The sequence below is a fragment of the Diospyros lotus genome, chromosome 12, assembly GCF_014633365.1.
Source record: "Diospyros lotus cultivar Yz01 chromosome 12, ASM1463336v1, whole genome shotgun sequence".
Taxonomy (NCBI): domain Eukaryota; kingdom Viridiplantae; phylum Streptophyta; class Magnoliopsida; order Ericales; family Ebenaceae; genus Diospyros; species Diospyros lotus.
In genome coordinates this window covers 3,110,233-3,134,774 of record NC_068349.1, presented here as the reverse complement: position 1 = coordinate 3,134,774, position 24,542 = coordinate 3,110,233, and the positions used below count along the sequence as shown (strand labels likewise).

General features: G+C 35.1%; 3 protein-coding genes across 12 annotated transcripts in view; 2 read left to right on the top strand and 1 right to left on the bottom strand.

Moving 5' to 3' along the window:
• LOC127786488 (autophagy-related protein 9) overlaps positions 1–24,542 on the top strand; it is a gene marked incomplete in the record, with an annotated part of 1,007,132 nt that overhangs the window by 887,710 nt on the left and 94,880 nt on the right.
• LOC127786503 (CDT1-like protein a, chloroplastic) lies at positions 1,170–5,314 on the top strand. Its single transcript, XM_052313950.1, has 7 exons — positions 1,170–1,681; positions 2,005–2,124; positions 2,245–2,479; positions 3,060–3,806; positions 4,303–4,504; positions 4,587–4,677; positions 4,873–5,314. Exons 1-7 carry the CDS (start codon positions 1,347–1,349, stop codon positions 4,928–4,930), a joined length of 1,788 nt encoding a protein of 595 aa, XP_052169910.1. The 5' UTR covers positions 1,170–1,346; the 3' UTR covers positions 4,931–5,314.
• The window catches only part of LOC127786524 (hyoscyamine 6-dioxygenase-like), a 38,738-nt gene continuing 19,671 nt past the window's right edge, over positions 5,476–24,542 (bottom strand). For 3 of the 10 annotated variants that reach the window (XM_052313991.1, XM_052313992.1, XM_052313993.1), the window contains exons 2-6: positions 13,744–13,982; positions 7,202–7,455; positions 6,682–7,000; positions 6,371–6,581; positions 5,476–6,192 (exon numbers count right to left, since the gene is read on the bottom strand). In XM_052313991.1, the coding sequence (XP_052169951.1) occupies positions 6,101–6,192; positions 6,371–6,581; positions 6,682–7,000; positions 7,202–7,455; positions 13,744–13,944 (1,077 nt within the window). In that variant the 5' untranslated portion in view covers positions 13,945–13,982 and the 3' untranslated portion in view covers positions 5,476–6,100. Of the gene's footprint in view, positions 6,193–6,228; positions 6,582–6,681; positions 7,001–7,201; positions 7,456–7,552; positions 7,792–8,955; positions 9,149–12,555; positions 12,767–12,872; positions 13,192–13,392; positions 13,647–13,743; positions 13,983–14,549; positions 14,698–24,542 lie in introns of those variants that run through there. The other 7 variants (XM_052313987.1, XM_052313990.1, XM_052313988.1 and 4 more) reach the window with 6 other exon arrangements.

Genomic DNA, 24,542 nt, shown 5'->3' with positions numbered 1-24,542 from the left:
TACTCATTGTTTTGTTGTTAATTTAGGACTATTGTATATGAAATTTAGATGAGCTCGGGTGATAGATTCGATAAATTTTCAATCAGAATGAGATGAAAATGCTTATAAATTGAAATGATGGGTCATTTTTTCCATAAAGAATGATAGAGTCGATAAATTTTCAATTAAGATGAGATGAAAATGCTTATAAATTGAAGTGATGGGTCATTTTGTTCTAAAAAAGAATGGTAGACAAAATGAGTGGGGAGATGAATATAATTAGACAAATGGCAATGATTTTCCTCTTTCCTCCCCCCACATTCTCTACTAAAACATGACATACTCAATTTCTTGTTTGAGTAAAGCCATCATGTGGTCTCATTTCCCATTGGAACAATAAACAAAATTAAAGAATAAGTTGTTATGTAATCGAATTCGTTATGTCATTACTAGAGTCTAAGAATATTGTTGATTTATAAACATCATTTAAGTTAGAGTATATTAAACTAATTGAATTGTAATCTAATATCGTGACGGGCCTCAGTTTATTCTTTTTACAAATAAGTATCATTTGAAATTGAACTCTTCCTTTTTTTTCACTTATAAACTAAAAAAAATTAAAGCAATATGGGTGGTGGTATTTGACAAGGGTTCAATTGGGCACTTGAGTTCCAAGACAAGCCTTTACCATTTGAACCATTCTTCTCCTCTTGCTTTGGGTCACTTTATTGAAAGGGTTGGTGGAACAATGATCAATCCAAGTAGGATTCACTGGCTTAGCTTTTTGCCAACATGCAATCTAGGACAGTGCCCCTTTAGTCATCCTAGTAATGAGTAACATTTGATGGCTCTTTGTCTTCAAGTCAATATGGTAGGCTTGAAAATGACCCAATTGCTTATTCATACACTTATCTCACCTGCGATTAGTGGGTCAATTTGACTATATTTGATGGCTTAGGTTTTTGCTTTTATGGGCCCAATCCACTATTCCTATTGGATTTGAGGGCTCAGTCCACTTCATGGGCTTGATCAATCTTTTATGGGCCCAATCCAGTAGGAATAGTGGGCTGCAGATACGAGCTCCAACAAGGCCTGGCCAGTTTTGGCTGACCCTCACAACTTCGTAAGAAATTATGATAAAACATCACAGCAGGAGAGGTCTAGATCTAGAAAGGTGCATCACAGCAGGGGATCAATTGCCCTACCATTCCCGCCGTAACATTGGCGGGAATGCTGACCTGGCATTTCGACACGTAAGACATCCACCTCATCTTTCCCGCCAAACAAGCCTATACATCTTGCTCTTCTTCTTCTTCTTCTTCTCTTCAACCCCATCGGCGTTTCAGAAAGAAAGTGCAGCCGAAGAAATGGCTTCTGATTCATCGCCGTTCGATTCGTCAAAGCCGAAGCCCTTGCCGTCGGATCAAGTTACCAAAGCTCTCTCGTCGGAGCGGAGTCCATGGAGCTCCAAAACCCCGGAGAAACCGGCCTACCCTCCGCGTCGCCTCCGGAACTGTCGGGCAGCAATGTCCGTCAGAGAAGTGAGGGAGGCAGCAGCGAAGATCCAGTTGTCGAGTCGAGAACAGCAGCCTCAGCCCGATCCGGCTGTCCCAGATGAACAGCAGATCGGGTCGGGTCCGTGCGATGTTCCGATCGGGAAATCGAAGAGGAAGGTTGATGAGTCGATTGGTCTTCCGCAGAAGTAAGTTCTTGGAAATCTTGGGTCCCGCTTTTTTTGAAAATGTTGTCAAATTATCTGTGCTTCGTTAGTTTTGGGTATTTGTTTTTACCGATCTTGGAATGGTACTGTTTCTGTGGATCTTTGTTGAACATTGAAAAGGGACTTGTCTGACATTCAAGAAAATTTCTTGGTTCTAAGCAGTTGTATGATATTATGTTTGTGGCTCCAACAGAGCATTAAAGTTGTGAAAATCTGAAAATTCCAATATATTTCTTTCTGTTGAATGAACACCAAAACTTTGAGGTTTGGCTAATTTCTGAAGATGTGGTTCCATATTTTTTCAGGCATCAGATATTGGTCAGGTTCTTTGATAGCTTGGATAGTTCGATTCGGCTGCTTAGCCTTAAGGGCTACTCATCCACATTTACTAATATCAGCCCCAAAGTAGAATGTTTGACAGATAGGTAAAATTTCTTATTTTAACATTCTATCTGGTCTTCTTTTCTTTGCCTTCTTTTTTAAAATTTTTGACTGATCTCTCTGTTATCATCCATTAACCTCCTCTATTGATCCAACTTTTTTAGGAGGTTCTCCCATGTCCATTTAGCACAGTTGAAGTTTATTTTACCTGAAGTGATTGAGATAAAGAGGATACTTGTACATGATGAGCGAACTAGTTGTATGAAGCCTGATCTCCACATTACTATGAATATTGATGCCATTAAGGATGCGGGAAAACTGATGTCAGTGAGTGGGAACTCACATATGAGAAGGGTCTTCCGTGCTAGACTCTTGGATTTTTACAAAGCCAATCCTGAGGTATGCATATATACTTTCTGCAGAATACTCCACGTGTAGCTTTTAAAATTGGATTCTCTGTTGTGGATCCCACTGTTTTATGTTAAAAAAGCTGTTGTTGCTCTGTTGAATTTGTGTGTTTTGTGTTCTTTAAGCATCATTGTTACTAAATTTGAATGACATTAAAACAATATTAGCTATCAGCATTAGTGCCATGGACAGTGATCACATGAGATAAGAGCACCCAATTTCCCTTTCCACATTTTTTTAGTGGTACCAAAAACAAAGATGCAGGAGCCTGTTTCCTTGGTACCACCCATCCCTTTAACCCATGTTTGGTTGGTAAGCTCTTAATAAAGAAGCCAAATTCCTGAGTTTCATGGATACGAGGATGCTAATTTTTGTGCACTGAACCTGAACTGTGCATGGTATCTCCCCTGATAGGAAGCTAGCTCTGATGTTTAAAGACATTTTGGTCTATATCTTCTCTGCACATCAAGATTTTATTCACTATATTTATAAGCATTTCCCCCATTTTCTTCCACTTGAACTATTATCTTGATTACTTACCTGTTCATTAACAGTATCTCTTTGTATTCAGGGGGAAGTTCCCGAGGGGACACTCCCAGAGCCCTTCAATCACAAGACAGCCCTGCAGACGAGCATAACTAAGGCCTCTAATTCATCCTTGCATAGTGAGATGTCAACTGAAGCACTAGAAAACCCAGAGCCAGTAGTTGCATCCCATCTATCTCAACGTTTCCAGAAGCGTTTTTCATCTAAGGTTTCAACCAGTGAAACGGTAGGTATTAACCAAAAGCAATCTGTAGCGTCCCTACAGCCTTCAGTCGTCCCTGTTGCAGAGCTAATCTTGGACCAGAGTTCTGACGATGAGCTAACCATTGAAACTGCTCCTTCATCCATCAGTAAATTTTCACTAACACCAAGCACCAATAAAAATTGTTTCTCACTTCGGACTTCTGAAGCTAGTGCAACACCATCCCGTTTACCTGCAACTCCAACAGAAAAGGGAGATCATGTAAAGAATGAAGTCTGTTCAGCGGGAACTGCTATCATCGTAGGAACACCTACAAGACTCGTTTCTACTCCAACAAAACTGATGAGTGCCACACCGGCACAGCAACCACCAAAGAGGTGCTATATGAGCCCTGATGACAATTCAACCTTTTCACCTAACAAATTGTTCACACGTCCACCCCGCAGCAGATCATTGAAATTTGATACTCCTGTCAAAAATGCAAAGCTCAAAGATGAAGTCAATAGTGCTACAAGGCAGTCACCCGACAATGATATTTTTGAAATTCTTCCTGAGAGTCTTCTGCAATCGGTAAGTTGAATTTGCTACTAGTTAATCCTTTTCAAAGCACGTGTTCTTTATTGTGGTTTTTTTCATGTTTCATGTTGATATATTATATGCATACATGTTTAAAAGACATTGGTTTGGTACATTTGGGCATAGATTTCTTTTTGTTCTCCACTTTGTATTTTGTTTGATGACAATGTCAAGCATGAACTGCCTCAAGGCCCTCAACTGTTCTGCAAGTGAAGAGCTTAGAGGTTTGGCAAATTTGTTGTGTGTCCTGAAACCATTCCCTGATGCAATTATGTAGTAGCATAAAGCAATCCTGCTGTTATAATTTTTGTAGCGGCAGGTGTTCTGATGAAAAAGTCATTTGTTCATTCCATTTGTGCTCCTGAACTTCTATGCCTAGTTGAGGAGGAACACTATCAAATCTATGTTCACCCAGGAAAAGCTGTGATTTGTGTGTAAATTTATTGCATATAAATTGAAGCAATAAACCAACTACACTGCCTCTCTGCAGATTAGAGAAAAAGAGAGGAAAGCATTAGAGGATCAAGATCCAGCCATCTCACAAGCAAAGAAGAGGAAGAAGATGATTGCTGGCTTACCTAAAGTCTTTGACATGATCCGGTTCTTATTCCAGTCAATTAAGAGATCTATTATCACAAAGGAGGAGCTTTTGCACTGGATAATGTCCAGCCACCCAGACATTGTTGATAGAAGTAAGCCTTGATTGCTGAGGAAATCTCTATTCATGTCATTAAACCTCTGGTTGGACCAACCCTTTTTGTCTTGTGTTTACAGGAGAAGTTGAAGAGCAACTTGAACTTTTGCAGGAACTGGTTCCTGAATGGATTTTTGAGAAATTGGCATCAAGTGGAGATCTTCTCATATGGTAAGCCTCCTTGTCAATGAGTCGTAATTTTTGAATATCAGATATGGAATTCCTTTAAACTGATTACAAAAAGAATTCAGGAAACTGTGATGACTTAGTGCTGATAGATTTAAGCTATTGTTTCTTGGCCTTAACATCATAATATGTGCCAAACATTGAATGAGTTGTTTGATGTGATAATGTGTTTTTCTGCAGCATCAATAAGATTTCAAGTGCAGAGTCAATCCGGTCAAGATTGATGGAGGCAAATTGAGGGCAATCTGATGCCCTCAATGTTATTGAATGAAGCTGATGGTTGTATTTGCTCAATTGTCAAAAGTGCATGCACATTCTGGTTGATATGTAAATATCTTTATTTCTCCCTAGATTGGCTCATGCGCCATCCCTTTTAAAAACCCTTGGCAGGTTTGAAAGAAATCCAGTTGAAAGGCAACAATTCTTTGCTAATTTTGTTAATGTTGAGTCGGTTCTGGACCCTGGCTTGGTAGTTGATGTTGTGCTAGCAAATAAGCACACATCCTGCCCGCCAGAATTGACAACTAATAGTCTTATTATTGTCAACCAACCAAACTTGTAATGGAGGCAGTGTAGGTACAAGGCTGTTCTCAAATTCATTCTCTCTATAATCCATTACCCTCAAGAGAGCATATAGAGAATCAGCTGGTGAATATTTTACAGGGTTCTTGACATGGCCACCCCACCTTGTACCACCCTCCCTATATCTGGGAAATTTTATTCAGAACCCAAAAATTTACTCTTCAAAACCCACGTCCCATGCGGCCATGCTCTATATATATATATATATATGTGTGTGTGTGTTTGTGTGTGTGTATGATGCAGGAGGGAAAGAGAGATGCAAGATGATGGTCGGCGATAAGAGGTGATCGAAGAAGAGGGTTGGCTGTGGGGGGATAAAATAGGTATTTTAAAATTATTAGAAATTTTGATGGGACGTGGGTTATGAAGAGTAATTTTTCGAGTCCGCGATAGAATTTCCCCCTGTATCTTCATTCTGAAACAATGCAGGTAACCCAGTTTGACACTAATGCCCTTGCTCAAGATCTTTGGCTGAAGAAATTTAAGAAGCTGATCTTCTCCTGCATTCCATTTGTTTCAGGTTAACCTGCAGCTAGCCGGCCTGTCTAGGCGCATACAGGGAATTTCCTTACAAGTCACTCTAAAGGGGTGATTTCTATGCACTGCAAGTCTTTAGTACCCGTGAAAAAGAACCCAATAATAACTGGAAGGCTAGCTGCTTCAGCTTGTTTGTGCATATCCATAGAAAAAACAGAGAGAGGTGAAGGAGATATGGGGCAAAGGGAAGTGTTGGAGTTCAAAATAGGGTCGCAAATGAACGGAGTTGTTCGCGAGTGACTTAGTGTTTGGGTGTTCAACTCGAAAAAATTTCATTCGAGTTTATTCGTTATGGTAAACAAGTCGAGTTTAATATGGTTGCATATTTGGAAAATTGGCATGTCCTGCCCTCCCTCAAATGGGAAGAAACTTTACAAATTCCTGTGTTAAGTCCATATAAAACCATCAGTTCCTATGTCTAGACAAAAGAGCAAACAACACATTCCATTGAGATTGAACATAGACAGTTGCACTTGAGTCAAATTACCTTTTTCAAGACATTCATATGTTCCCAAACAAACTTAAGATTGGATCATATAATCTACAAGCGGATCCTTACCTTCACGAACATCCAAGTAAAAAGTTTTGAGAAAATCTCCAAATTTAAAAGTTCTGTAAACTGCCGGATTGTGCTCATTCACCAGTGATTTTGGAGGCTCTATTAGGCAATCGCTAGAAGGAAGGATGAAGCTAACGACTGTTGTTCTTGCAGCTTTTGAGTTTGTCACGACTCTATGATCAGGGCTCTTCAGCTTCCCATTGCTGATTACCTACAAATTCAAATATATGCACGTCACAAACAGCTAAAAGCAAATTTTATTCAAGAAAATAGTAGAGTTGATTGGGGAGAGAATAATAACGAGAAGATACCTGTAACATGTGATTTATATTAACCACAAATGCATTGGGAAGGGGCTCAATACCCAGCCATTCCCGGTCTTTCAAGACTTGCAGCCCAGGTACATGGCCTTGGTTAAGAAAGGTGATGAGGAAAGGATCGGCATGTTTAGTAAATCCCAAGACTGAGGTTGGATCGGGGCATGGGGGGTAGTGATTAATAGAGAGAAGATGACCGTGACAGAACCTTTCCTCAAAGTAACCCTGTTCAAGACCTAATCCTTCACAAATTAAATTCAACAGCCGCAGGGACAGCCTCCTCACCTCAACTGAAAAACGTCCAACCACCTCTCTATATATTGACCAATACAGAATACGTTAATACAATGGCGCAGCAGTGACATTTTCTGAAAATGTTAATCGAACTTGTAGGTGTTTAATCAGGTATTTAAAATGAAGGGTTAGTATTACAAACAATCACATCATTATGTGTCAAAATTTTTATATAAAGATTAGTTCTATTTGTTTAGCATTGCCCATAGCAATGGCATACCTGTACCGAGGTGGATTTTCAGGCCAATGCTGGATGTAGTCCTCCAGGGGGTGGCAAGGGTGCCGAAAATTATCTCTCCAGAAATGGACCTTCTCGTCTGCATAGTCATTGCTTGTTTTAAGCCTACAAACCTCAGGAGACTGGGATCTCTCAGAGTAGTATCTTGCCTTGTCCTTTTCAGGCAAATTAAAAAATTCAGCTCCCATCGTCAGTACATCATTCATTAACTCCTCCGAGACACCATGGTTTGTCAACTGAACCGTGAACGAACTTTGGTTAGAGGACAGCAAATCTATAAAATGTTCCAAAAGCAATATAAATGGCATGCACAGAAAGTAATTGATGAATGACCTGAAAGAATCCATACTCTTGGCTAGCTTTGATGATATGCTGAATTAATTCATTGCGATGGGGGCCCAGTGTTTCAAGATCAATCACTGGTATGGTCTTCAATAAAGGAGCTACTAGGTCACCGGGTCGTGTCTCTGGTGGTAAATTATATGATTCCGGCACGGATTGCATCTTCCCCCTGCTTGAAATGAGAGAATCCATACTGCCAACAAGGATCCGAGTTTGGTGATGTTAGTAACCTGCAATGAGTATAAACTTGATTTCAAAATGCTAATTTAACTTTCAGCCCTCACAATTGCGGCCAGACATGGTAGTATAGAAAATTTTATCACATCAAAATGTCTCTCACAATAATCAAATCTGTCACAAAATCAAATGGTAGCACGCAGATTCTGAGCTGCCTGATTATGTGACAAAATTAATCTGTCTTAAGTTAAATGTGTTGAAGAGATTAGTGAAATTGTTATCGGATCTTACAACTTTGCTTGTGAAATACTTGAAATACAAAATAGGACAAAGAAGCAGGTAACATCAAGAGATTCTGGGTAAATTTGGTTAGGAAGAGATGCTTGAGAGCAAATCAAATTCATGGACATTATACTGGGAATTCTTCCCTCATCTGGGCAGAAAGTGAAAATCCAAAGACAGACATAGGATGCACCTGATTTAGGCGCATAGGCCAGCAAGACAAGAGGAGCTCATTTCAAATTTTGTGGTCAAATCATATCCCTGGAACATTTTAATCTTCAAGGATGAAGGTATTTCGAATGAGCAAATTCATTCTTACTTTATTATTATTATCATTGTATTTATTTCTGTAAAGCTAAAAATATTTGAACTCTTGCATTTGCCCAATGACCCAGACTCCCCAAGGCATTTGCAGAGACAAGGGTCTAACAGTTAATCAGACTCGGGGAAAACCAGTGTCTTTCAGATAGAGTGTGATATTCAGTTGACCTCCAACTCTCTAGTAGGAGTTATCGTGTTTGGATTTGAGAAGAAAAAAAAAAATGGAAAAGAAAATGCTTCCATCTATCAATTTTTACAGGTCTAACAGAAATCTTGCACAACACGTCCCAAAAAACACCAATCTAGACGATCTATTAACACAATCGAAACAGAGTTCATGATTCGCCGGCGGGGAAACCTAAAGCAATCGTTAAAAGGAACGACCACTTCGATGCATGCCGGAAAAGGAAAAACAAAACAGATAATGCACACAATTGAAGATTTGAAATCTCTCGGGCTACTTTTTTCGGTTTCTTACTGTTCGCGCCACCTCATTCAGATTTTCTGTGCGTTTCTATCGAAAGAGAGAGAACAGAAAAGACAAGGGTGCGTGCGTAATCGAGCGCGCGCGCACACAGATATATAGATATAGAGACGAACATAGGGCTACTAACCAGTAACCACAGAGAGTGAAAATGAGGAGATCTGCGAGGCGCCCGGACTGTGAATCTGATCTGATTTGAGTTCGTCGAGAACAAGTTTCGGTCACTCTGAGAGAGAGAGAGAGAGATACAGTGGGATGATCGATGGACGCCTCTCTACAGCTCGCCTTCTTTGACTCGGCATGGACAGGCACTAATGAAGGAAAGCGACCGGCCATCAGTTTGGTTTGCTTCGTCTTGTATTTCAACGATAGAATGACCGGTCACTTTTGTTTGCTTATTTTTGTTTTAAAAGATAATAATGGAATGGAAGTCTGTGGATTTGATTTTATCTTCATGTGTTACTATGCAATCATTTTCATTTATTTAAGGATGCGGTCTAAGTTTTGAGTCACGATAAATTTGTTCAAATAGATCATGAGTTTCAAAAAAAAAAAGTGAAACATTATAAAATAAATTATATAATTGAGAAATTTTAAATTTTTATGTTATAAAAAAAATAATATAAAAAAATTAAAAAATAAGCTAAAGTGTTAAATTGAAGTGCACTTACATGGTCTTTTAAGGCCTAGAGAGCTGTCAACTCTGCCATGCACCACAATCCCAATAGTCGATCTCCGACGAGTTGGCAGCGTCAGGAAGGATTTGATCCTGCAAATCATTTGGACGATCGAAGAATTCGGATTTTTTTAGATTATTACTCTTTTTTATATTTCTTGAATTAATCAGTCATTTTCTTCTCACATATATCGTCGTAGAATTAGATCTCAGCTCTTCAAATTCAAAACCAAACAAATTTCGAGAGATTCCTAGAGTTATAGTGGAAGATTGCGACTGAAGGGTCATGGGGTCTCGGAGGAGTTGATGCATAGGGTGGTGACAGTGGCAAAGGAGCTCTTCGAGTTGCCAGCGAAAGAGAAGGCCAGATTCTACTCAGAGAAGCTATACACAAGAATCAACTTCTCCAAACAGAAGGTTCGTTTTTGGAGAGACAAGTTGCAGCATTCTTGTCACCCTTTGGATGATTACGCTTATTCACCAGTGATTCTCATGACTATGTATTAGCCAATTGATCCAATTTGGATTTTATTATCAAGATTAAAAAGATTACATAAAATTATAAATTCACAAAAAAAATTAAATTATTTTCATGATTAGTCTAAAAAAGAAAAACAATAAAGAAAATATTTTTACTTCCTTTCAAAATTTATTATTATAAAAAAAAAAAAACTATATTATAAACGTGAGAACTCAAAAATTTTATATTTTTTCATTCCTATCTGTCCCCCGGTAACACAAGTCAAGTCGGAGACTCAACTTGGGATTTTCAATTTACTGTTGTCGAATCTCTTTTTGTCGCTAAATAAGCAATCCATTTTTGTTGACGAGAAAACTCAGATTAAATTGGTTAAATAATATAAATAATTACTGGATTTTACATTAAGATACAAAAGGGCCATTGAATTTTAATTTAATATACAATTTCATAATTACCGTCAATGAGTGTTAAAAGAGATTAATGAAATACTAATATTTTTATATTTTAATATAAAATTTAATTACCTTTTTATACTTTAATATAAAATTCAATGACCATTTGTGTTGTTTCACCGTTTACGTTATTAGCCACAACAACATCCAATTAGTCTGTCTCGAGTTGTGGAGAAATAATTTAGAATATAAGAGATTTAAATTAAGTAGAAAGAAAACAAAATATATGGAATATAAATTTAGTAAAAATGCAAGAGTGGATAATGTTATAATAAAATTAGAAGATCAAATCTTACAAAAAAAAAAATACCAATTCGATATTTGGGATTAGTGATTAAAAAATAAATAGAAATTCACGAGGATATCACACATAGAATTAAGACAGGTTGGATAAAATGAAGAAATCCATCGAATGTGCTATGTGATGGTAAAATTCAATTAAAACTGAAGAAAAATCTATAGAACAGCTATAAGACCAGTCTTGTTGTATGGCTTAGAATATTGGACAGTCAAATACCAGTATGAACAAAAGACGAGCGTAGCGGAGATGATGATGTTAAGATGAATATGCGACCATACAAGAAAAGATAAAATTAGAAATTAGATTATTTGTAATAAGGTATGAGTAGTGTCAATTGAGGAGAAGATGAGAGAGACTAGAATAAAATGGTTTGGGCATCTGAGAAGAAAATCAAGAGACGCTCCTATAAGGAGAGTTGATGAAATGAAATAATTAGTCAAAAAAAGATATAGAGGCAGACCCAAGAAGACTTTGGAAGAGATATTAAAGTTTGATATGAAGTGTATGGATCTAAATAAAGATATGACAAAAAACAGAAATACATGAAAGTATAGAATTCATGTAGCCGATCCCACATAGTGGGATAAAGACCGGATATATTATTGTTATATACTAAATTAAAATTTACTAATCTTTTTATCTATAAATTAAAATTCAGTAATTTTTTATATTTTAATATAAAATTCAATAATTATTTATGCTATTTAATATATTTAACCCCACCAGAGAAGAATCTCTGCTCTTTGCAAGTATACTCATTTCGCACCTCTCCATTCATACCTATACATTCACAGAGACCTTTAGTATGTACATATACATTAACACGCGTTACGCACGTGAGCTTGTCTGGAGGTAAACTGAATAGCAAACTGCATCTCGAAGAAATTCATGCTCCTTAAGTCTGTGCATATGACTTTGCTAGCTAGCTTTACCAATCATTACATATCCTTCAGACTTGAAGGAAACGAGCGACAGATACTTGTTACTTGAATTTCTTTTTCTTTTCTGTTCCGTTTGTGACCTAGTGAAGATGGCCTGATGATTATTTCTTTGTTCATGCAGGTTCTGCTCTAGAAATGTAATGATAATTTGGGACCCCTAAGTCTGGGGTAAGCAAGCCCACCTCCAAACTCACAGCCAAATCCAATTGGAAATGCATTTGCAGGAGCAGGTTATGTGGGCTTGGAGCTTATGGAGAGACAAATTTAGGATCAAGCTCTGAGTATGTGCAAAGCAGTGCAAGTGTCCAGCTAGTAATCTATGAAATTCTGTAACTCTTCTTCTGTACCCAAGTGTTATATGATAGGCCAAAAGGCAGGCTTTTAATCTAGTGAAGGCTTGAAATGCTTGTGTATGACAATGTTCTATATGAAAGGCCAACATGAGGTACTTGATTATTTGTTACTTGATGAGAATTAAAACTAAAATTTAAGTGACGACGTTTATCTCAGAAGGAAATCTATTAGCCAAAAATTAAACTACAATAACCTTTAGAATCGTTTTTAACGAAAAAGGGTCTCCGTGCAAAGGACACAAACGACAGAAGTTGCGAGTGCAATTTTAATATGGTTGCATATTTGGAAAATTGGCATGTCTTGCCCTCCCTCAAATGGGAAGAAAATTTACAAATTCCTGTGTGTTATGTCCATATAAAACCATCAGTTCCTATGTCTTGATAAAAGAGTAAACAACAAACATATTCCATTAAGATTGAACATATACAGACTGTTGCACTTTAGTCAAATTACCTTTTCCAAGACATCCATATGTTCCTAAACAAACTTAAGATCGGATCATATAATCGACAAGCGGATCCTTACCTTCACGAGTATCCAAGGCATAAGTTTTGAAAAAATCATCGAATCTAAAAGTTCTGTACAGCGCCGGATTGTGCTCATTCACCAGTGATTTTGCAGGCTCTATTAGGCAATCGCTAGAAGGAACGATAAAGCTAACGACTGTTGTTCTTGCAGCTTTTGAGTTTGTCATGACTCGATGATCAGCACTTTTCAGCTTCCCATTGCTGATTACCTACAAATTCAAATATAAATACATGCACGTCACAAGCAGCTAAAAGAAAATTTTATTCAAGAAAATAGTAGAGTTGACTGGGGAGAGAATAATAAAGAGAAGATACCTGTAACATGTAATTTATATTAACCACAAATGCATTGGGTAGGGGCTCAATACCCAGCCATTCCCGGTCCTTCAAGACTTGAAGCCCAGGTACATGGCCTTGGTTAAGAACGGTGATGAGGTGAGGATCGGCATGTTTAGGCAATCCCAAGACTGAGGTTGGGTCGGGGCATGGGGGATAGTGATTAATAGAGAAAGCTTGACGGTGACTGAGCCTTTCCTCAAAGTAACCCTGTTCAAGACCTAATCCTTCACAAATTAAATTCAACAGCTGCAAAGACAGCCTCCTCACCTCAACTGAAAAACGTCCGACCACCTCTCTATATCAATACCAATACAGAATACGTTAATACAAGGGCGCAGCAGTGACATTTTCTGAAAATGTTAATCGAACTTGTGGGTGTTTAATCAGGTATTTAAAATGAAGGGTTAGTATTACAAACAATCACATCATTATGTGTCAATTTTTTTGTATAAAGATTGGTCTTATTTGTTTAGCATTGCCCATAGCAATGGCATACCTGTACCGAGGTGGATTTTCAGGCCAAAGCTGAATGTAGTCCTCCACGGGGTGGCAAGGGTGCCGAAAATTATCTCTCCAGAAATGGACCTTCTCGTCTGCATAGTCAATGCTTGTTTTAAGCCTACAAACCTCAGGAGACGGGGATTTCTCATTGTAGTATCTTGCCTTGTCCTTTTCAGGCAAATTAAAAAATTCAGCTCCCATCGTCAGTACATCATTCATTAACTCCTCCGAAACACCATGGTTTGTCAACTGAACCGTGAACGAACTTTGGTTAGAGGACAGCAGCTCTATAAAATGTTCCGAAAGCAATATAAATGGCATGAATAGAAAGTAATTGATGAATGACCTGAAAGAATCCATAGTCTTGGCTAGCTTTGATGATATGCTGAATTAATTCATTGCGATGGTGGCCCAGTGTTTCAAGATCAATCACTGGTATGGTCTTCAGTAAAGGAGTTACTAGGACACTGGGTCGTGTCTCTGGTGGTAAAATATATGATTCCGGCACGGATTGAATCTTCCCCCTGCTTGAAATGAGAGAATCCATACTGCCAACAAGGATCCGAGTTTGGTGATGTTAGTAACCTGCAACGAGTATAAGCTTGATTTCAAAATGCTAATTTAACTTTCAACCCTCACAACTGCGGCCAGACATGGTAGTATTGAAAATTTTTCACATCAAAATGTCTCAGAATTATCAAATCTGTCACAATATCAAATGGTAGCACTCACATTCTGAGCTGCCTGATTATGTAACAAAAATTAATCTGTCTCAAGTTAAATGCTTTGAAGAGATTAGTGAAATTGTTATTGGATCTTACAACTTTGCTTCTGAAATACTTGAAATACAAAATAGGACAAAGAAGCAGGCAACATCAAGGGATTCTGGGTAAATTTGGTTAGGAAGAGATGATTGAGAGCAAATCAAAGTCATGGACATTGTACTGGGAATTCTTCCCTCATCTGGGCAGAAAGTGAACATCCAAAGACAGACATAGGATGCACCTGATTTAGGCGCATAGGCCAGCAAGACGAGGAGCTCATTTCAAATTTTGTAGGAAGAGAGAGAACAGAAAAGACAAGGTTGCGAGCGTAATCGCTCACACACACACATAGATATATAGATATAGAGACGAACATAGGTTTACTAACCAGTAACCACAGAGAGTGAAAACGAGGAGATCTGCGAGGCGCCCGGACTGTGAATCTGATCCGATTTGAGTCCGTCGAGAACAAGTTTCGGTCACTTTTGAGAGAGAGAGAGAGAGCAGGCGGTTGATCAATGCACGCTTCTCTACAGCTCGCCTTCTTTGACTCGCCATGAACAAGGGGAATCAAGGACAGCGACCGGCCATTGGTTTGGTTTGCTTATCGTTATATTTCAACGATAGACTGACCGCTCACTTTTGTTTGCTCTTTGCTTCTTGTGGTTTTAGGATACACTACATTTGTGGATTAGATTATAGTTTCGTCCAAATTATGCAATCCTCTCTATTTATCCCAAGTGTCAAAGCAGACCGTCAATTTTAACTCATGTAAAATCTCTTCTTATATTTAGATCGGAATCAAAATAGATCACAAATTTTAAAGACGGTTAAACAACTCAAATCGAAAATTATATATGATCAGGGTTATTTTACAGAACCAGAGAAAATGACAAAGAGGTTTATAAATTAGAGGTAAGAAGACGAAATTATCCCCACCCATAGTCGTCGTTGCCCTCGCCTCTGCTCTCTTCTCTCTCCTCTTCTCTCCCAAAGTCATCGTTGCCCTCGCCTCGCCACCACGCTTCACCGCTCACTTTTGTTTGCTCTTTGCTTATTATTGTTTTAGGATACAAGACGTTTGTGGATTAGATTATATTTTCGCTCAAATTATGCAATCCTCTCTATCTATCCCAAGTGTCAAGGCAGACCGTCAATTTTAAGTTATGGTAAAACTTGTTCTTACGTTTAGATCGGACTCACAATAGATAGTAAATTTTAAAAAGAGTGGAACAATTCAAATAAAAAATTATGTGCAATTCGTGAATAATCTAAAATATTAAATTAAAGTATGGTGTCTTTTAAAAGTAGGTAAACTTTATTCTATATCAAATTAAGGACATTTTCCTCCTATGATATAATCGGAAGATTTCGTAAAATAAAATCTCTTTTATAAGTCTCCATCTATATATATATATATATTTATAAATTAACTCTTTGATATATATTTTAGTGTTTAGCATTCACATTATATAATGTATAATTTTCCCTTCTCATGTGGTTGGTACAACAAATCAATTACTTACTTTCATATAAACTACAAATAGAGATCATGGCAGCTTCGACCCACCATCAAACATAGACCCACGAATCAAAGAGTAGTACTTACCATGGAGAAACTCATCTCAAACAGTTGCAACATTCAATCAGTGTCGGAATCTTACGTATTAACTAGAGTCATTTTCTTCTTACAGATGTCATCATATGATTAAATCTCAACTCTTCAAATTCAAAACCATGCAAATTTAGAGAGCCCTAGAATTCTAATGGAAGTAGTGGAAGACTGCGGTTGAAGAGTCACTGGGTCTCGGAGGAGTTGATGCATAGAGTCCTTCGTGCTATCGGCTCTTATTAGTAATTCGTCGAATTATTCACGTATTATATGTGAATTATTTTATATTTTTATTAAAAATATTATACTTGTGTATTTTTGAAATATTCGGAATAATTTACATATTTTAAACCTAAAAAGTATAAAACCTGTATTAGTTGAATTTTTTAAAAATTCAATTAAAAAATTTGTTGCGTGCTCCCAGATTATGTGCAAACCAAATTATGATGTCTGATCAGAAATATTTTTTAATTATTACTATGGCTAATGATGGCTCATGATGACTCATTATTTATTTATTTTCAGCTTCTCACTTTCTACTCAACTCTTCTTTTGTTTTTATTAAATATTAATATTCAATTACATTCTCATATATATCTCTCCTCTCTCTATCATCTATCTATTAAACTACTCATCTACCACATTTCTCTTCGGAGTTTTTGTTCTTCGGTCCTCAACTTCTCATGAGGTTCAATAACTTCAATTCCTCTTTGTCTCTCTATAGGTTGCTTCGTTTTATTAATTGTTTTATGATTTTCTCAACATTTCTTGAAGTAATTTTTTTGTGCTAATTTTTCATCTTTATCTTCATTTTTATATGCATGGAAGATTATTTAGGGCATATTTTGTTACATTTTTTAAATTAATTTTTAGTTTTAAAATTGTTTCTAAAATTAAAATTTAAAAATACGAAACTTTAACAAACAACAAAAAATTTACAAAAAAAAACAAGCAACAGAACAGAATGTATGTATACACACACGAGCAATTATAAAAATTACGAATTTGTTATTAAAAAATAATAAAAAGAAATAAACTAAAAGCACACAAATTATAACCAGCAACCAATAACCACTATGATTTTTGCTTTCCTTACTTTCCATTTCACACAATTTCCAAATATAGCCTCAACTAACTTCAATTATTTGTCCAAATTAAGATCTCAATTCTCAACCACCACGCATGCATTCTGTTCATTAACATAGGTTTATTAATTTGTTTTGGAACTTGAATATGTTGTTTGTTTGTGACATCTGAATTTTTTCATGTTAAATGTAGGTTAGTTGAATTTGTTTTTTTTTTTAATTATATAAGTTTTAATAAATTTATTTCTACTTATACATGTTAATCTTTGTTAATTAATTGTTATGCATATTAGCAAATAAAATTAAACTATATGTAGGAAATGAGACAAAAGACAAATTTTGGGAATATGCTGATAATTCGGATCGACGATTCAAATATAAATTTTGTCAAAAAGAGTATTCTGGTGGTATATCTAGAGTAAAATCGCATTTATCTGGCCAAACAGGGCGTGATGTTATGGTTTATTCAAGTGTGCCAGATGAGGTACAAGCTCTAGCTGTTATTGCTATTGGAGGTGATAGTAAAAAGGGAAAATTATCTACTAAAAATGTCGAAACTAGTCAAGAAACTTTATCAAGTTTACAACAAACTTCAATACCTATCATATACAACAAAAAGGATAAGGATATGGTGGATATGAAAATAGCTCAGCATTTTTTTTTTTTTTGAATAACATTCCTTTCAATGTTATTCAAACACCTGCTTTTATTGAGATGATTAAGGTTGTTTCTGACTTTCTGGTATTGGATATTCGTTACCAAGTTATTCTACTCTAAGAACTAAATTAGTGATGAATAACAAAACAATGGTTGAAGATTATGTAGCTAAAGTGAAGAAATCGCGGAGTTTATCAAGATGCACATTAATGTCTAATATTTTGACAGACATGAAAGGTCGCTTATTTGTCAATGTGGTTGCTTATTCTCCAAAAGGGCTTGTCTTTTTTAAAGTCTTTTGAAAGGTCGAGTCATAGAAAGAGTGATTTTTTTCTTAGAGATCTACTTGTATCTGTCATTGAAGAGATTGAACCTAAGAATGTAGTTCAAATTATCACAAACAATGCTCCAAATTATGGACTTGTTGGTGATATGATAATGAGAAGTTATCATCACATATACAAAACAAAGTGTGTAGCCCATGGAGTTTAATTACTTTTCAAAAATATTTATAATAAACTTCAATGGATAAGCAAGGTATTTGATGAGGCAAATGAGATTGTGGATTATATGTACAGGCATACCATTGTCTTAAGTTTAATGAGGGAACATACATACAATGATTTGAAAATGTATTCCAAAACTAGGTTTGCTTCTTATTTTCTAATGCTTCAATCTGTTTTAGAAGTTGAAGATGGTTTGAGAAACTTAATTGCATCAGCTACTTGGAGAAACTTGTCATATAGCAAAAGAGCAATGGCACAAAATGTGAAGGGCATAATTCAAGGTATTGAATTTTGGAAAAAATGAAAAAAGGTTATATCTGCCTTAGAGTCTCTTGTTAAAATATTATGATTAGTTGATGGTGATAGATCAACTGCTGGCTACATTTATGATGCAATAGAGAGAGCAAGAACTGCCATCAAGAAGCAATGTGAAACTAATCCTATCAAATACATGCAACTACGAGACTTATTTGAGAAAAGACGAGAAGAGAATATACTTCATGAGATACATGCAATTATAGCTTACCTTAACTCATCTTTTATGTGTGACATGAAAATAAGGTATGACCAATCTAAAGTAAGAGATGGTTTATTATTTGTGGGAGAAAAATTGGTTGACATTACAAAAAGAAATGAGTTTGTTGACTAATTATTGATTTATGATGGGAGACATCCAAATATTTTTAATTTTCTTTCAATGGCACAAATGAGATATGCTCATCCACTTTTGTTTAACTTATTTTAATATCTATTTTTATTAAGTTATTTATCTTACATAAAGCTAACTTGTTGATCATTATGTGTAGGAGTGTGGTAGGAAGCAAACGGAGAATTAGTTCCTATTCTAAAAAGGGTTGCTATTCGTATATTGAGCCAACCATGTAATGCTTATGCATGTGAACATAATTGGAGTGCATTTGATGCTGCATAAACAAAAAAGGGATAGATTATCACCAGATATGTTAAAGGACCTGGTCTATATAAGGGTGAATTCATTAATGTTAAAGAATTCTACTAATTTTGAGATGCATGATAGAAAAGTAATTGATCTTGAAAATCTTGTGGAGCTTGATGAAAATGTTAATGAAAGACTTTAGGAGGCTGCAAATGAAGGTCTTGAGGAGAATGCAATAGATAATATTGATGTTGGTGATACTTCGTAGCTTGATAGAAAACTTGGAATTGGATCATCTATATCTCGATCATTTAATTATGATTTTTTTTAATTCAATCAAGGAACTGACTTGAGTATTTGGATTTTGGACTATATAAAAATTCTCATTTTGTGATAATAGCTTAGAATATTGAAATGAGAAAATTTCTTGTGCAAATTTTGTTTTTATTCTTAAGAAAAAAAAAAATTAAAAGGCCGACCCAAATCCACGGTATGGTTCATTGTTCCATCAAATCCTCTCTGTCGGCCTCCCTCATTCAAAACCCTATTTGTTTTCTCTAGTATTAGCTCGCCGATTGTCATCGTCGTTCTCTCACTCTCCTCTCACCCGAATACCCCCATCTCTCGTTGCTGGCATTGTCTTCGTCTATTGCTGCCGTCGCCATCACCTCTATTGTTCCTGCACCGTTCCATCTTCGATCTCCCTCTTTGGGCTTAGGTAAATATAATTTTTTTGTTTCGTTTTAGTGTGTGTTATCGTGTCTCCATCATCCCGTCGATCGAATCAATCCTATTCGCCATAGTGGTTCACCATATTTTCAACACCTTTTTGTTCCATTAGATTTAAGGTGTGGTTCACCATTCCATCAGATCCACAGTGTCCCTTCTTTGCCTCGGTCTCCTTCCTCACTTCAAAACCCTCTCCCTCAATTCTCCAGCATCTCCCTCGTCTCCATTGTGTCACCTTCAGCCAGATCTACCCAGATTCGGCCTCCACATCTGTTAGTCCAGCCTGATCTACCTAGATTCAGCTAGATCTACCAAGATCTACCAAGTCCCAACATCCAGTCAGATCTACCCAAATCCAGTCAAATCTATTCAATACCCAGATCTAACTAAATCTATCAAGATCTATCCAACACCTAGATCCTGCTAGATCTACCCAATCTTCGAAAAAAAACTAGAAGATCATATCAGGACCCAGTTCTCTGTGCAGTGCCTACAAAATATTGAGAAGAAAATGTACCCAATCATGCGTCATTGCCCTTACTTCTGCCATGAAGAAGGACCTACTCATTTTGAAACCATCCACAAGGTTTTTGGTGCCAGTAATGCCTTCAAGCTCTTGGCACAGCTTCCGATAAAAGATTGATATGGGGTCGTCGTTTCACTCGTGTATGAAGCTTTAGCTAGGCTTCAAGATCTCATTTATGATTGTGAATCCTATATTTTTGCCTTCCAACAACAAGTTATCGATCTGTAATTTCATCTAGCTTTATTAGAAGAATTACTATTTTCAAACTCTTATGCAAACCTTCTTAATGTTCAAAATTGGTTTTACCTAGAAACTAATTCAAACCCATATTGTGACAATGGATCTTTACTTTCCAAGGGAATAATTCGTAACATTACCCAGTCGAAAGTAGCAACAGCCAGTAACCATTCCCAGGTGATGTCGATGAACTTGGATCCGTCGTATTCGACAAATATCATTAGCATTGAGCATCGACGACATCCAAAGCTATCAACATGGGTGAATTAGTATCTATGGTTTGACTTTTTGAGTAGTTGTATTATCTCATGGTTTGATCTTTTGTAAAGGCATTGAATATATGAATTGAATGTTATATTTTGTGTTTGATGAGTTGTTTGCTTGTTGAGCAAGAGTATATTTGTGTGCATATATGAATGAATCGTCTTAACAATTCTCATTTTATAATATTGGTGAATATATAAATTAGATTTTTGTGTTTAATGAATTGTTTGTTTGTTTATCAAGAATATGTTTGTGTGCATATATATATAATATGCCAAATTTTTATTGACGAATTAAGTCTTTCTCGAATATTTTTTGTATGACAAATATTTGACTGAATATTTGACTATATTTAAAATATATCAAGCTGAATAATACTCGTACTTTTACCGTCCCGAATTTTTCCCGTTCATCGAATTACTAACAAGGCTACCGACAGAAGAGAAAGCTAGATTCTATTTGGAGGGCCCATAGAGAAGTTGCAGGCTGTACACCAACATCAACTTCTCCAAAAAGAAGGTTCATGTTTGGAGAGATAAGTTGCACCATTCTTATCACTCTTTGGTGGATTGCGCTCATGCATCGGTGATTTTTCAGGCTCTAGTCCTATTTGGCTTACCATCTTTTTAGCAGCATTTAAGTTCTACTGAGCTTTTAAATCGTGTAAAGTTGAAAAGTTGTGTAGCATTTAAGATGTATACACATTTTATTTTTTTCCTTCAAATATATTACTATTAGATTAATATATATACACTTACAAGTATACATAGAATATATATGATCAAACGTTGCCGATGATGGATGAGGCAGGAGATGATGAAGGTGCGAGCAGTGGACGACGGGGACAAACATAGAAGAGGCAACGATGGAGGCTAGAGACGACGGCCACCGCTGACAATTGAGTTTAAGGTGATGACCGACAACGATGGATGAGATGGAGGCAACAACTGAAGTTAGAGAGAAGTGGCAACAACAAATGCAGTAGATGAAAGTGATGGACAAATAAGAAATGGGAAATTCTATTCACAGCGAGGGTTTTACTCTTCACAGCTATATTTTAATATACTTAAAATATCCTATTTTGAAAACTCATTTTTACCCTTACATTCACTTTCTTCCTCAATCAATTACCCGCCACCCATTCCTTTCAAAATCGCCATCCATCCCTTCCAAAATGAAGACACTATAACAAAAAAATATCATATCCAATGTATATAATACAACAAAAAAATATCAATACAATAAAAAATACACACATATATATACCTATATACATTAACAGTTGCACCTATATATACATATATACATTAACACAGCAAACATATATATATATATATACGCACACAGAAGGAAGCACACAAACATATATATAGATATATATATATATATAGGAAGGAAGGAAGCTCGGCGGCCATGGCCGCCGAGCTTCATCAATCACTCCCCTGAACCCTGGAGTTCAGGGAGCTTGAACTCCAACTTTCGGGGGACTTAAAGTCCCCCGAACTCCAGCGTTCGGGAAACACTGAAAGCCCAGAATGCTGGGGTTCGGGAGCCCCCCGAACTCCAGGTTCGGGGAAGCTCGGCGGCCATGGCCGCTAAGCTTCCTTCCTCTCTCTCTCTATATATCTATATGTATGTGTGCGTATATATATATATATTTGTGTGTCTGTGTGTGCTTGTATATATATGTATGTGTGTCTTTGTATATATATATATATAGTGTGTGATTATTTATTTTCATCTATTTTTTGTGTCTCGTGAAGTTTGTATTTGTGAATCGAAATTGTTGAAATTTGAAGATGTTAAAGAGATGAATGTTTGTGAATGGCTACCTGGCATTCGGGAACGCTAGCCTTCCCCGAATGCTGGAGTTTGGGGAAGTTGGGATTCCCCGAACCCTGGAGTTCGGGAAACATGGTGTTTCCCGAACTTTGGAGTTCGGCAACATGATATTAAATAAAATTTAGGAAGAAATATGTATTTATTTTTAAAAAAAATTAAATTATTCAAGTTCAATACTTATATAAAAAAATTAAGTATAAAAAAATATGTTAATATAAAATATGTTATATAAAAAATATGTTAATACAATTATATAAAATATAAAATATAAAATATAAAAAAATAAAACATATGTTCCTTGAACCCCAGGGTTCGGGAAACTACGGATTTTCCGAATCCACGGGTTCGAAAAATTCATTATTAGATTAAAAAAATTAAATAAAAAATATGTATTTGTTTGTATTAAAAATTAAATTATTCTAGTGCAATACTTAAATAAAAAAATTAAGTATAAAAAAATGTTAATTAACACTATTTAATTAAAAATTAAGGTTGCGTTCTTTTTGCTTTTCAATTTTCAGTTTTGAGTTTTTAATTCATTTTCAGTTTTTTGTTTTGGTAGTCTATTTTTAGAAAATTGAAAACACATTCTTTTTGTTATTTTGAAAAAATTATTTTTTAAAACAGAAAATTAAAAAACGTGTTCTCTTTAAAATTTTGAAAATATTATTTTAATGATATTTTATTCAATAAATTTGATTATTAAGTAAATTATAAATATTTAATGTTAATATATTATTAAAAATATATATACATTTTAAAGTTAATAAATTTTATAATATTTTTCCCATTATAATAATAAAATATGAATAAATAAATAAATAAATGTACTTTGAGTTTAGAGTTTGTTTTTAATGAAAACACTCAAAATAACTTTTTGTTGTTTTAAGTTTTCTTTATAAATTTTTTTTTGTTTTCAAAAATACATTTTTAAAAACAGTAAAGAGAACACGTTTTCATTATTTTAGAAAACTGAAAACTGAAAAAGACTTGAAAATAGTAAAGAGAATGCAACATAAGTTTTTTCAAATATTTGTATAAAAAATAAAATATAAAAAAATTAAAACTTAGAAAGCATCCCATGCCTCCGAACTCTAGAGTTCAGAGGCGTGGGGCGCCTCCGAAACCCAAGTTTCGGAGGGTTTCAAAGGCGTTGGGGGTCTAGCTTTCGGGGGCGTTCCCGACCCCCAGCTTTTGGGGAAGTTTTTTTTTTATTTTAATTACTTTTTTATTATAATAAAATAAATAAATTCTTTAAAAAGATACATATATCTTATTAGTTGAATTTATTTAATAAATTATTTTTAAAAAGATACATATATCTTATTAGTTGAATTTATTTAATAAATTATTTTTAAAAAGATACATATATCTTATTAGTTGAATTTATTTAATAAATTATTTTTAAAAAGATACATATATATCTTTAAATAAATTCAATTAATTTTTAAAGATATATATCTTATTAAATTAGTTGATTGAATAACTAATTTTAAGTAATTTAATAAAATAAAATAACTAATTTTAAATTTTTTTTTACTATCAAAATGTTCCCTGAAAGCCAGCTTTCGGGGAACCCATTGTTTCCCGAAAGTTGGCTTTTGGGGAAGGTTTTTTTTTTTTAATTAATTTTTTATTATAATAAAATAAAATAAAAAATAAAAAATATAAATAAATAAATTCTTTTTAAAAAGATACATATACCTTATTAGTTGAATTGATTTAATAAATAAATTAGTTAATTCTTTTTAAAAATAAATTAGTTGAATTTATTTAATAAATTATTTTTAAAAAGATACATATATCTTTAAATAAATTCAACTAATTTTTAAAAATATATATCTTATTAAATTAGTTGATTGAATAACTAATTTTAAGTATATGTATTTTTAAGTAATTTAATAAAATAAATTAACTAATTTTAAATTTTTTTGAGTATCAAAAATTTAACTCATGATAATTTAAAATTTAAAATTAGTTAAAAAATTTATAATTAGTTAATTTATAATTATTTAAAATACAGATATT

Excerpts from the sequence above, each read along its gene's own strand:
- LOC127786503 (XM_052313950.1), top strand. The coding sequence starts at position 1,347 with ATGGCTTCTGATTCATCGCCGTTCGATTCGTCAAAGCCGAAGCCCTTG. Across the intron at positions 1,682-2,004 it reads TCGATTGGTCTTCCGCAGAA|GCATCAGATATTGGTCAGGT; the intron begins GTAAGTTCTTGG and ends ATATTTTTTCAG. Across the intron at positions 4,678-4,872 it reads AGTGGAGATCTTCTCATATG|CATCAATAAGATTTCAAGTG; the intron begins GTAAGCCTCCTT and ends GTTTTTCTGCAG.